Here is a 14,240-nt window from a genome sequence, read left to right as displayed (position 1 = left end):
GGGGGCGCGGGGCGGCGCGCTGCTCCCTCGCCCCGCAGCGCCGCACGGCGTAGGGGCGGGGGGAGGAGGCGGAGACCGGGCGATGGTGAGGCGGCCGGCCGAGCCCGCCGCCGGGGGGGCGGGGAAGGGCAGCGGGCTGCCCGGAGCCGGCGGGGTGAAGCGGCAGGCGGAGGGGGAGACGGCGTCAGCTCCCGCCCGGCGCTTCCCCAGAGGAAGGCGGGAAGCTGTGGAACCGAGCCCGAGCCGCGGTCGGTGCCGGGGGTTTCTCCGAGCGGAGCTCCCCTCCCGCCGGCACAGCCTCCTGCAGGGATGCCTCAGCTTGGGGTAAGGCCGTCCCGGCCTTTGGCCCCGCTGCTGCCAGGATTGTTCTGGAACTCGCGTTCTGACCTCGTGCTTCTTGGCCTAAATGTCCTCGCGTCCCCTTCATAACCACTTATCCCTGACACATAAATTTAACTTTTCATTCAATATCGTATTATAGGTTTAAACATAGTTCTACTTACACTAATTTTTATTTAGTCTACATTACGCCTTACATTTTTAACATAGTTTTGTTTAAAGCAATGCTTGCTTGGTATGTCATACAGGCTTCCCGTCATGCTTGCTTCTTCCCGACATGCTGAGTCACGGTACGCTTACAACCTTTGTTTTGCTACCCAGAGCATGCGAAGTGTGTTTAATCGGAAAGGGGCTGAATCATAGAGTGCTTTTTAAAGTTCCTGGGATACTGCAATATGAAGACAAAAACAGTTCTGATTCTGTTTTGACTCCGACTCGTGTTGGCCAACCCATCGGGTGGCTTCGTGCTGGGAATTAGCCAGGGAGAAAAAAAAGTGACACCTAAGTATCTGCTGACTTTAGTGAATTCCAAGGAACTGAAGTTTCTGTTTTTTAAACTGTTTAACTTGGTCTTGGAAAGTCAGGACTGGGAACAGGCAAAACACATAATCTCTCTCCCTTCTGCCCAAAGTGTATATATTTCTTCTGAGAAATATACTTTTTGTTTGTTTCTGGTATCTGAGTAATATCAATATATTTGTATAGAAAGTTTTAATAATAAAAAGAAGGTAAGTGATCATATATTTTGCTTATGGGAAACCACATGATTCCTGTATCTGAGGCATTCAGAAAAGCACCACCTACGTAGCGAGTTTGGAAATACTCATTTAACCACTCCCTTGCTGTCCACAGATGCTTATACTGTTTGCTAAGGTTCCAAGGAAAAAGGCACTTTTTCCAGAGCGTGAACAGGGCTTTTTTCTTATTTTAACTGCTGTGCAAGAGGATGCAGGCAAAGGAAGGCAGCAACTCTTCATTGCTTCCCTGGAGTAGTAGCTATAAAATGAAGCAGGAGGCCCCTCCCTCCCTCTGGGAAGATGACGCCAGCCAAGAAGCCAGTGCCGTTTCTTCCACCCATTACCACCTGTAGGATCCTTTTCTCTGGTGACGGCTCCATTGCTGCTGATGTTTAGGATGGAAGATGTGCTGCCAATGCAAGGGAGGAAGATGCGCTCAGGCCCAGCTTGAGTTCTTAAAGGGAATCTCCTCTAAGAATGCTTTTCCTGGAGAGATGTGTGGCCGGGTGTCATCCTTACAGGATTAGGTTTGCATTCTCTTATATGCAGGAATTAAAAATCCAATTGTTATTGTAGGCAGCTGTTGCAGCAGTCATGGCGAGGACTTTTCAAAAAACAATAAAATATGAGGGAAGCCAGAACGCCAGGTTTTTCACTTGCTCTTTGCCCTTGGTGTCAGGTACAACTTCCCCCCAGTTATTTTTCCTGCCAAGTTACACAGTATAGACTAACTGCCTATCCAGGCCAAGTAGCATAATAAGTGTCTTCAGCTGGCAAAATGAAGGTCTGCCAAGTCTTGGCTTTGCATGTTACTTAATGAACACCTTGGCATCCTTCACGTGCTCCTCTGAGCAGAGGGCACATTCACGCTCCCACTGCACTAACTGCTGTGCTGCTCCTTACCTCAGCACTGAACCCAAACAGCTGGGGAGGGGTGGTCATTCTGTGCCCAGGGGAACAACGTCAGGTGCGTGAGGCAGCTTCGAGGGCATTAAACACCACGTGCAGAAAGGGTCCCAGGCTCCTGAAGGTTGCTGTCTTTACCAATAGAAACTGAAAGCAGCAGCTGCCACCACGCTGTGCTCCTGCGGTGGCATTTCTTTGTTAGAGGGCCTTTTTGTGGTGTTATTTCTTATGCACACATGGCTAATCTGTGCAGGAGGCATGACCCCTCCATCCAGCACCAGCACAGCTCTTTGCCAAAGCAAGCAATACAGGGGGGTCTCTCTAGGACTGGTTGTTCAGTCCATAAGTTATAAAATAGCAGAACCCCTGGGTCCCTAATTGAAATCAGGGGCTAACAAGTTTGCAGTGTAATTAAAACGCTGTGATGAAGTGTTGCAAGGCCAGTCTCCTAAACTATGGATGGGAGCCAATCTCCAGTGGTCACTTCCCATGTATTTATTTCTCTTTTGGCACCAAGGGAGAAATTCTTGTAGACTGGCCTTTTGACACCAGAAAGATCCCTCCCAGGTAGCCACAGCTTTCTCCTACTACTATCTGAAAACAAAAGACCAAAAGGACAGGAAGAATTGTGGGGTTTGAAACGTCCCCAAAGAACTGCTGACTACTGAGCTGCACAGATGAAGGAGCGAGCTGTGTCGCTCCCGCTACCCCTGGCCTCCAGCCCTGCACTGCACAGCAAGAGGAAATCTGAGGCCCATCATCCCCCCTGTTGCCATAATAGGTCTGCTTTAATCCAACCGCCTTACAAATACCAGGGTTTTTATCCTTCATTTTGAAAATGGTGGGGTGGGCAGGAAAGTAAGACTCATTGTTTGGGATTTCCCCGTCTGGGATTTCCCCCAACATCCTGTGTGTTTGCTGCCTGTTGAAAAAAAAGGCACCAAGTCTTATGATTTGCCTCCCAGTTTACTTAATGTCAGCCAAGCTGCTGACTGGATGTCACTCCTCTGGGCTTCAAGCTCCTGAAGTTTACTGGCCCCAGCACCCACCACTTAGGCTAAACATGCTCCCTTGTCAAACGGGAGTCACCCAGACAAGATAGACGCCTGTTCCAACACACGAGCTGGTGAGGTTGAACCTCTGAATCCTTCCAGTCTGTTTGGTATTTCTGAGCTGCCACTGTGCAGATGAGACACAGGCATGGAGAGGTCACAGCAAGTCAGCACAGAGGCACTGATGTCATTCACTCCCTGTTTTCCTAAATGCTGCTATACCAGCATCAGATGTTCACGCTAGTACTGCAGGCTAAGGAAGTGAGCTACAGCTACAGCAATGAAATCCTAGTTCCTACAATTATGTTTACATCACCTTTACCCCTTCTTGGCTATTTATTCTTATTTCTTTTCACAGAGAATCCAAAGAAACAATGTAAAATATGGAGAAAGAAGGACCATGTACTGGGCTGTATGAAGATCTATTCGTTCATATCTCAGATAATTCAGGTAGCGCCGAGTGTTCCAGCAGAAGAGAAATAGAAGTCAGGCTCTTTAACACCTAGCTTTTTATCTCATCTCAAAATCACCTTCCCTCAGCTCCTGCTTCCTCTTCAATAATCATCTGGGGGAGTGAACACGAGGGAAACAAACGGTAACTCCACCAACAAAAAGAAAAAATAATTAATGACTTTATTTTTTTTTTTTTTTTTTTAGTTCAGTTGGCCATCTGAGGTGCTAAAATCTCAACACCAATGAAGCAAGTGTGCATAAAAACAAATGATAAAACACAACCGAACAGAAGAAAACAGGCTGGAACAGAGTTGGGTTTTTTTACAGGTAGGGTATATGCTTTTCTGTCAACACTCCATACATGCCAACTGTAAAAACCTTGAACAATCTGAATATCAGAGTTCACTTTCATACAAAAGGGAAGATGCCAAAGCAGATCCCTTCACCTGGATTAGACTTCACACACACACATGCATGCACACACAGAGTATTTAAATTACTGCAATGCCATCACGGCATGGCATCCTCCCCTTCACATCTGCTTTCAGTGACATCCTCATCTGCCCGGCTACCCTGCCTATAGCAGTACTCAGAGCAATCCAGGAACTCTCGGAAAGCTCAGTACTCTGAGCAATCCAGGAACTCAGGGAAAGCTTCTAATCTCTGTTATTTTGCAATGGTCGAGAGCCAGCGATCTCTTTTTCTGTGAACTATATACAGGCTGGTTTTTAGTACACTTCAGAGTTCTCTTTATTGCAGACAGTGATGTCTGAAATTCCCATAAAGCCATATTGTGGCTTTTCAGTTTGTACACAAGAGATCCGATAATGCAACACCTTTCTCATCCACTGGTGTCTGGTGTAAACACTTAATTGAAAACGCATTTTAAAAGACTGTTAACCAAACAACGTGTAGCTGTGAATGTTTTAGGAACAGCTGCTAAGAAAATGGAACTGCCAGCCGCTCTAGATCATGCAGTCTAGACCACTTATAATGCTTCATAATGTTCAGGATTAGGATGTATAAAAATATTAAAAACCACCAGAGTGCACACAAATGTGGTGACTAGCTCTATGCAAGCACTGTGTTCTAAGAGAGACCTAGGCATTGCACAAAACTCAGATTCTTGACTGGGGGGTAACCCAAGGATCCACTGGTGTCTTTACATACAAATGAATATTTACATAAATGTAGAGACAAATAGAGAGAAGGACAGACTTTTGAAACTTGGGGTTTGCTCTAAAATATGTTCAGCAATGCAGTTTGTAACATGCCCTAGTGAGACCATGGGGTATTGGTTAACTGAAAGAAGGAATATGTCTGGAAGCTGGAGCTGAAACATCTTGTCACCTCCCACACATTAGTTGTTTGAAGCTCAGGATCTTACAGCCGTTTGTGATTTTTAATGAAAACATGATTAAAAGGAAAATAACAGTTAAAAAAAAAAATCGTACTGTGAAAACACCCGATTGGTTGCTTTGCCAGTCCTCACTCCCCCATCCCCATTTGCCTCCCGGGTGTTTCCATGAGGTGGTATCCTACTCCCTTCCCCGCAGGAGACTGAAGCACTTGTCTCATCCTCAGTGTGCCCATTTCAAAACAGACACAGGTTTAGGTTCCAAGTTCAGCTCTCCTCCACCTACTGCAGGGAGGAAGTGGGCAGCCCCTGGTACAGACCACGTTGCACGGGGACAGATGCCCTTGCGTGCCGACTTCTCAGAAGCTGAGGGCCTTTTTGCTCCCCTAAATGTGAAATGGACACACGTCACTGAATGCACATGGCTGAGTTGTGTGCTGCTGCCCACCTGGGCAGCACAAAGAGCTAGAACATCCTACTTGGATTCTGATACAAATTAGGAATCTTGTGGTCACAAGAGCCTTCTTCAGCTTTAAAAATATAAAATTTGAATTAAAAATATTCAGATAGTAAAAAAAACCAGTATCTGATATGCAAGTCATATTCTTAAAGTGCAACTGAACAGCAAATACAAGTTGTGCCTTTTACAACCATTTTGATATAAAAAGGCCTTTTAACATTCCCTTTCGTGTACCTTTAATTAAATTGCACGTATGATGTTAGCTCTTCATTTTCATTCTCCCTGCTGGAGGCCCTCAGCATAACCTAAAGACTTAAGGTTTAGAATATGCAGTTTTCCCATGCAGTAGGGCAAAACACTCTTCGGCATAGCAAAAATCAGGCCAGCGTCCCCCAGCATGAAAGGGAAAAGTAGTAGTAGTCTCGTATTTCTTCTTCAGGATTTCTTTCTGTTCTACAGCTCACATTCAATGATCTTTTGTTAAAAGTTAGATGTGGCCCATATACTTAGTGCACTATAAAACGGAGTGAGGCAAATGCTCTGCGCAAGGCAGTTTACAATAAACCATGTATCCAGCCTCCCTCTTTCTTCCCTCCTCCTCTTTGGCTTCCCCTGGCCCCTCAGATGCAGACTATGTAAACTACCGTGGCCAATTTGAGTTGTGCAGCTGGCCCCTGTGCTGGCAAATGGGGGGAATTCTGTTTGTTGGACATCCCATTGGTAAGCCAACACTCGGTGATGCTGGTATAGCAGGTACCACTTGCTTACATGACAATTACTAAGCAGCATTGCAGCTGCCTCTCTGCTGGGTTTCAGGAGCATCCGGATTTAATTTGTAATGCCTTAGCAGAAAACACTAGGGAGGAATAAAGGGGGAACACTTGAGGCGGAAAAAAACCTGTTTCCACAGTTAACAACCAGCACCGCCCAGAGTCCCTAGGGACAGTCCTATCCATTCTTCTGCAGCCTGAGGTGAATTCAACTCAGACCCTGGCTTACAGAAGACCTCTTTGAAGGAGGTGGAGAGCCAACAGCAAGAAACCATGCTGACTTCTGTCCTGGGGCAAAAGATCAAAGGTTGTTCAGCCCAGTTTGGGTACCTTGCACCAACAGTGTAGAGTCTGTATGAATATGCTTGGGAATTGGACATCGGGGAGGAGGAGGCTTAGTACTACTTTAACAAGAACACAGTCAGCATCCCAAGGGGGAAAAAACTCTTATGACATTAAGGATGGGACGCACACCGAACACACGGTGCTATTTCAGCTCTGCAGGACAAGTAAAGGACATAGTGTGCTCAGGGACTCTGTCAAACAGTGAAGGGTGCTGAATTGCTCAGGGCGTGTCCTGCTTATTGCTTAACAGATGATTGCAATGAGTACTCCTGGCTGAAAAGCTGCAGCTTCTCTAGCTGAACCAAAAGGACCTTCTTCCAACAGATGCAGCAGGAAACGTGCTATTTTTGTTTTCATGGAAGTCCTTCTAGCTGTATCTCAGGGGTGTAAAGGTCCCCTCTTTCAGTGAGAGAGACACATACGGGATATTTCTACCTCACAGATTTGGCTTTCTTGTTATAAAAATGTAAAATTTAAATAAATTATAGGTTTATTAGTCCAACAGAGGGAATCTGGGATGCAGAAGAAAGGTATGCTAGGAACACAAATAGATTCTTTACAACTTCTTGAGTGTGCAAGGATTTTGTCATAAAGGAAAACTTCTACGGCAGGATGCATCCATGGGTCCATAAAGGCTGCCCTTGCTGTGAAGCAGGGACCAATCCACAGTAGTGTCTTTCTCTAATAGAGTTAAAACACTCCCTTCACAATCAAATATGTGTAACAATCAAATTATTAATAAGAACACTAATAAATAGCCACAGGTAACAACGTCCAGTAATTTAGAAGTGGAAGTTGTAGGATGCGGCAGGCACACACACCCATCACTCGTCCATTTTTTTCCTAAAAGATACAAAAATGAATCTTCTTTCAAGTATTAAAAAAATAAGTTAATTGACATAAAAGGGTCAAAGTGACTGAGGGTCCAGGCAGGTCTTAAGCTTCGTTTCCAATGTGCAAAAACAAAATACAGAGGAAAAAAAAATAAAAACACTGAAAAGTCTTAATGGTGGTTCAGTCACTTAAGGGCTTCTCCCTTTTAGGGGCCTAACATCCAGGGAACACCACCTGGTAACACCCTTGCCCCAGCACATACTTACCACTGTCCCACAGTATTTTCCAGTGTCAAAACAGTCACAACAAAAACAGAACAAAGAAGCCCACCAGCCTCTGAGCTGCAGCCACGAAGACCAAGGCCAGCAGTAGCTGTCTCTCCAGTGTGTAGCAAAGCAGAAGGGCATCTTCCTGCTCTCTTCTTCTCCCCTTTTTCCCCACAAGATGATTTAGGAGACTACGACAGGGAGAGGGTCCTCTGATGCCCACATCTCTCTAAAAACCAGGAGGCAGAGAGTTCCATCACACATACGAGTAGTATCTTCTCTGTCTCTTATTTCTTCATATCCATGCATAAAGATCAACTGCAGGTTTCTTTGGTGGGGAGGAAGACTAAAGCAAAGAAGGTGTTGCCCTGGGCTTCTGGAGCTCTCTCGGACAGCTGACTTCACCCTACAGGCTGCTACAGACTGCTGTGGTTTTCCAGAGAGGGTTGCCACTTCCCTCCCTTTTATTAGAACTGGTGTAGTAATAACGGGAAAGGAATGGACTGCCACAAATCCAGTTTAGTTAAGGGTACTTCTTCCCTTAACCTCCTTCCCCACACATGGATTACTTCTCTCCATCCTGCCACACACACAATAATACAGTCCCTTGTATAGGAACTCAAGGAGACTCTACAGTCTCAACTCTTTCTCTTCAACTTGCCCTGCAGACATGTAAAACTTAAGCTTCTGGAACCAACACGCTTATCAAAAGGCTTCTGAGTGCTTCCAACCAAATCCCTGCATGCTGTCGGACCTTTCAGAGGTTTTCCCTTCAACATCTTCCTATCCATGTAACTCTGGCGAACTCAGGGTAGGCCAACTGGACAACACAGACCAGCAGAGGTAAATGTGTTAGCTCAGGACCAGTTCAAGCTAAAACCTTTGGAAAGCATGACTGCCTCCAGGTCCTTGTCTTCTTCTTTTTCTCGAAGCCGTTGCTCCTCAAGGAGAGCCACAAGAGAATCTCTCTGCTCCACTACCTCCAGCATCTCATTCAGGATCCTCTTCTCCTCTGAGAGCTCCTCATCTGTCTTCAGATGATCTACGGAGATATCAAAAACTATCAGCATACATAAGGCTAGAAATACGCACACATCATCTACGAAGTCTTCCCTTTTGCTCTCACCTTCTACTGCCATCCTCTCCCGGAGCTCCTGCTGTAATCGACTCTGCCTGTCTTCCAGTTCTAGCTCCCGAGCGCTGAAAGGGAAACGTCAGGAATCCAAGTTCTGGGTATATTAAAATACTCTATACATTGCTTCATATTTATTTTCAATTTCTGCTCCCCCCTAGGTATCTGCTATGCATTTTACCAATCTATTTTGGAACAACTCTTAAAACACCTAAGATATATATATAACTATATTTTTAAAAGATTTAAATGTACTTTCAGCATCTCAGATTCTTTACTTTCAGCTAGGAAGTGCAATACAGAAAGTTGAGCAGATTATGGGTGGAATTAAACCTAAAATGGTGTGAAGAAACAACCAAATCTGCAATCACTGCAAAATTATAGTTTATCTCTTTGTATCTCCTGCCACTTCCTGCTCTAAAGACAAAGTCACTTATCAACTAAGAACATGTCAGGCCATTGCCTTTTTCAGATTCCAATGCAGACAACACTGTGGAGCTTTTCTGACACAGGCACTAAGATGATCAGCATCCACACTGCCTGGGTCAGCTGACATGCTGAGACATGAGTTTCAGTGAATTTGCAGCATGGGGACTGAGAAAGCTCCCAATTTCATTAAGAGGAAAAAACCCTTATAATCTGAGCCCAAATAAGAGGCACCGGAGTCCCACTACAGGCAAAGAGAGACACATGGCAAAGGTGACTGAATTAAACACTTTTGGCTACACTTAAAAAGTGGACTCTACCAAAACCAGGAGTCAGACATTATTGCTGCATAGCTCAAAAACTCTTGTGGGAACAAGATATGTTTTGTCCAAGAACAGCTTGGGAAGGGCTCAGAGCTTTAAACGCTCATCTGAACTTCTCCATGTGATCAAATAGTTGGAACTTTCATTCCTTATCGCTATTATTCCTTCTACCACTCTTCTGAAATGTACTTGGATTTATATCTCAGCCAAGAATCAGCCCAAGAGCCTGCTGACCTCCTGGCATTATAGGGAACACAGTACGGACAGATCTTCTGAGACTATTTGTAACATAATCCCCCTTTTGAAGCTTTGCACATTCACTCACAATATCATCAGTTCAGACTCATAGCGAACCAAGGCATTCTTCTCCTGCACCAGCTTGAACCACTCCTGCATCAGCTTGGGATCATCCTTCTTACCCATGCCTGCCAAAAAAGAAACCTGGTAAGTTTTTGGGTAACATCCTGCAATCCTTACAAGCCCAAACTGCAAAAACAACAATGGGGCAAAATGTGCAAAGAAAGCCAAGCAAGATGCTGCCAGAGCACTCCCAAGCCGGGTCCGTTCAGTTTGCCTACAGCACACAGAAGAGTGGAAGTCACCTCCAAAAGGATTCTCTTCTCTTTGGAGCCTGATTTTTTTTTCTTTCTGATTTTCTTGTGATTGCTTGTTTCTTCCTTATTCTTAATGCAGAAAGCCCAGATTTCTCTAAGTATTTCATTTTTCCTTTCATTAGAAGAGCCATATAGATCCTCATGCCAGCTACTTAAATGTATGCTCATCAGAAATGGACTCAATTGCCACTCCATGTGTTTTACCTTTATTTTCTTCAATTGCATGTCCTCCATATTTTCTGTTACTGGCCAAAAGTAACACCTTGTCTTTTCTTCTTTCAATACCTAAATGAATCTTTTCTGACTGCTCCTCCTAGCCACATATTATCTATCCATCTTGAAGATCCCTTTTGCACAGTGGACACAGAAACTACTTCTACTGGAAAGAAAAAGAATTCCCCAACACATTTGCTAATATCAAAGCAGAATAAAAATACCTTGGGCCTTGCCCACCTAGTACAGAACCCTTGGTTACGATTTCATTTATTTTAAAACCAACTTCTAACCTTACTCAGTATCCCATTGATGACTCTCATATCTGGCAGGAGTTACGTGGAATAAATGGCAGAATGCTGTTCCCAAAGCCTTCTATTGATATTTATCAAATGCAAGAGCTAACCAGTGAAGCTCCTCCTGGCAATTTCCTGGTCCAGGACACTTGACTCCACACTGAACTACCTGCAGATGAATGCTGCGACTTAAATCTGACACCATCAAGGACACTAGCAATGCGCCTGCCTCCATGGAAGTAGAGGCAGGAGCAAGCCTCAAATCAAGCTCAACAGTATTTCTGGGTTGTTGCATCCTATCAGATTGCACCACATGTACCCTAGGCATCACAAAGTAGCTAACATCCCTGTCTATGTTTGTTATTACAGATACATACTATCTACATCAAGAGCAAAACCTCTGAAATAGTCATTTTGATGCTAAAAATAAGCAGCAAGCTTACTATTCAAACTCTGGGAAACACTTCATAAATATCACATTAATGACTAGTTTATTCAGACCTATGCCCTGCCTCCATCCTTGGGATCTCAGACAAGTGCTGCGCTAAGCTAAACAAAGGAAAGCCTACAACTCCTATTAAACTTGAGCTTAGGCTGAGAATACCTGCCTTTGAAAAACCCTCATAGCAGATCCTTGGGGAATACCAGATCCGGTGGTACCACCCTAAAAGCCTCTGGTTCTGTGGATTTTGTACCGGTGTGTTGCTCAGTTCCAAGCATTCCTTTCTGAGCATCTCTGCACAATATGCCCATGTGGCTGCAGGAGAGGGAGACTGTACATGCAGATGTCCAGTGCTGTGGCACCATGAAAGCACTGGGAAGTCTCCCCATCCTTCCCGATGCCAGGATGTATAGAAAACAAATGCCTCTAAGAAAAAGCCAAAAAACACAATGCTACTGACCTATGAAATACATAAGTATTTTTAAACAGCCAATGAGCAGAGGAATAATGGGAGGACTGGAGAGGGAGCACTGACAACTGATGTGAGGGAGCATCATGGAAAGCAGAGTAAGTGGTTAGCGAAATTACACCATGAACACACACAGACAACCCCTTCCCCCATGCCTTGGCAATGGAAACTCTACAGCAAACTCCATTTGGGACAGTTAAAGAATGCACTCAGCAAGACGGATGAGGGGCAACTGGTCTAGCTTAAGGGTTGTCGGTTTTTAAAGTTCAAGGATGTTTTTGCAAACCAGTTTTTATAAAGACACAGTATTCCTTTAATCCATATATACTAATTCAAAGGCCACTCAAGGAAGGAGATTCTCTTCTCTTACCCCACCTTCCAAACATCTTTCAGAAGTAATAGAGAAATTGAAGTCACCAAATGAAAACAGAAACTTTTGAGTGTGATGCTACTGCTCCCACCACTGCTGCCCAACATCCCTCCCAGTTGCTAAGCCTTCCCTAGCACAGCTGGGACTAGCAAAAGGGATACTGTACCTTTAATAACTTGTCACAGGCTCAGAGAAGCTGGTTACCAGGTTGCTACTGAGAAGGTTGGTTTGGAGACACAGCAAGAAAAGGGCTGGGGGCAGGGCTGGGGGCCTTGTGGTCACTAGCTGACTAGTGCTGCTACAACAACCCAGCTGTGGTCAAGGAGAACAGGGAGCGTGTGAGGTTACGTTACCTTCGTGGGCACAGCAAGGGCAGAAGGAGAGAGGTCTACGACGTGGTGTCCCGGCATTGGGCTCAACTTCAATAGGACCGAACGAGGAAGAGGAAGAGGCAGGAGAGGAAGAGGAAGTTGGAAGTGGAACGGAAGAGGAGGAAAGGGGTGAAATAAAAGACAAGCAAAGGACAAAAAGCATAAGAGTGAGAAAGAAAGGAAACACAAGAAGAAAAGAAAAAATACAGGAAATGGAGAAGCAGAAACAAGGGATACAGTCTACGGATGAATAATGTCCCTAATAAGCACGGATAACAGGTAAGAGGTAGACTGAGGCACTGGTGAACTCTTACTGAGCTGTACAGATACCAGGCAGGAGGTTATTGTTACTGTACTTTTTCCTAAGGTACATTTTTCAATCACATGGTCTTTAACTGAAAGGTTTGTGAACAAGATGTCAGGATGAGCAGAGATGAATATTTAACTCCTGCTGATAAATGTCAAATTTCAAGCAGGGTTACAAAAAGTCTCGCCTGCATGCATAAGACACCAGCTGTAAGCAGCCACTCTACCTTAAAGCTTTATCAGGACCATGCTCTTATCACCATGGAAGCATCCACTGATGGTAAAAGTGTCCTTCTTAATGGAAAATAATTTCTTCAGACAGGGAACATCACAGGGAGAATCTGATTAACGTGGAACCAGCTTGCCAGGATCTGCTGTGCCAAGTATGGTGAGTACACATGTACTCAGACTGTTGTGCTTAGCAGGGAAAAGGCCTTTTTACATGCATAAAAAAAGTGATTCACACCAGGGTCTGCAGCAGCAATGACCAACTGAGGGCTTTGCAGAGTTAAAACAGTAAATTTAAAGCTCTCCCTTGACATTCTCATTTCACAAAGCATTTTAAAGCTTACAAGCCCTGTTAGTATTGGTGATTTACTGAATCTTTTTCATCTTTTCTGCCAGCCAGTGAAGGACAAACATTTCTCATCTCTAAAATGGTTCAGCTGTTTTAACACTGAGAACTTGCTTTTCAGCTGCACTTAACATATCAGAGATAATCAGTAGGAAATAATTAACATCACTAATAGTTACAGGTGAACATATGCAGCAGGAAGCTGATGAGCCTTAAACATCAGAGGTAGCAGAATGGAACACTTACTGCTCTCAATGCACAACCGCATTTATAAAGGGGAGGCATTTCTGTGTTGGGAAAATGCATAAACTCCACAATAATACGGTAAGAATAACGCTTATTTTGGAGAAGTCAGCAGAGCTTCATATATGTGGTTTAGAGGCAGCTTTACAGAACTAGACAATCGGTGAACTGGGGAGGCTTTAGAAGGGACCATCACAGAACTAGACCAGCACATGGAGGACACGCTCGAGTGAGAGCACATCGGCTTCAAAGCCGGTGACTGAGCAGCGTGGCTTTCTCAGAGAGAAAGAAACCTCTGTACTGGAAGCAGGAAGCGGAAACATTAGGACAGGTGCCGCAGTTGGCCATAAACATTTACAAATAAAGCATCGTACTGACTTTCTTTGACAGAACCAGAACCTCAATTCTAGCTGTTCAGAATTTTCCAACTTCTTCATTTAAAATGAAAAATTACTAGGGCTTTTTTTCTACAATTGCCATTTCACAGATTAGGTTACAAAAGAAAAAGCAAACAAGAAAACCCCAAACTGCAAAGGCACTGTAAAGAATAAGCTTCCATACAGAACTTTTAGTGAACGATATCTATTGTATCTTATATTTCACATCCTGTTTTATTCAACATGAATTCTTCTATATATGCTTTAATACTCTAACTTGGTCCTGGGGGGATCAGGAGATGGACATTTAACTATATGTGAAAATCCGCTTCAATTTTTCAGGGTTTGAGATTTCATTCCGAATTGTGTGCATAGGGTGCTGATAACTCAAACACAGCTGTGTTTATACATTTCAAACCATGGACATACTGGCGAGGAATTCCCAATTTGCCATATTTGATCTGAAAATAAATACCTAGTATGTGAAAATGCCATTCATCTCATTGTGACATGACCACAGCTACTAACTTTTGTCATCAGTGAGCAAATAGTTTGACCCTAGGAG

The 14,240-nt window shown here is 44.2% G+C and overlaps 1 protein-coding gene and 1 long non-coding RNA gene across 15 annotated transcripts in view; one reads left to right on the top strand and one right to left on the bottom strand.

The window, feature by feature from the left end:
* The first annotated feature begins 149 nt into the window (after window positions 1-149).
* On the top strand, window positions 150-12,869 carry LOC135994538 (uncharacterized). The gene is made up of 3 exons (XR_010607012.1): window positions 150-324; window positions 3,692-3,814; window positions 12,800-12,869. It is a non-coding gene; the product is annotated as an uncharacterized LOC135994538 (long non-coding RNA).
* MICAL3 (microtubule associated monooxygenase, calponin and LIM domain containing 3) overlaps window positions 3,694-14,240 on the bottom strand; it is a 163,761-nt gene continuing 153,214 nt past the window's right edge. For 11 of the 14 annotated variants that reach the window (XM_065645013.1, XM_065645037.1, XM_065645029.1 and 8 more), the window contains 4 exons: window positions 12,158-12,223; window positions 9,726-9,825; window positions 8,646-8,719; window positions 3,694-8,561 (listed from right to left, as the gene is read on the bottom strand). In XM_065645013.1, the coding sequence (XP_065501085.1) occupies window positions 8,377-8,561; window positions 8,646-8,719; window positions 9,726-9,825; window positions 12,158-12,223 (425 nt within the window). In that variant the 3' untranslated portion in view covers window positions 3,694-8,376. The remainder of the gene's footprint in view (window positions 8,562-8,645; window positions 8,720-9,725; window positions 9,826-12,157; window positions 12,224-14,240) is intronic. The other 3 variants (XM_065645046.1, XM_065645079.1, XM_065645117.1) reach the window with 1 other exon arrangement.

This window comes from Caloenas nicobarica, chromosome 1 (assembly GCF_036013445.1).
Source record: "Caloenas nicobarica isolate bCalNic1 chromosome 1, bCalNic1.hap1, whole genome shotgun sequence".
NCBI lineage: Eukaryota > Metazoa > Chordata > Aves > Columbiformes > Columbidae > Caloenas > Caloenas nicobarica.
The sequence above is the reverse complement of the archived record's forward strand: the minus strand, read 5'-3'. Positions and strand labels throughout refer to the sequence as shown.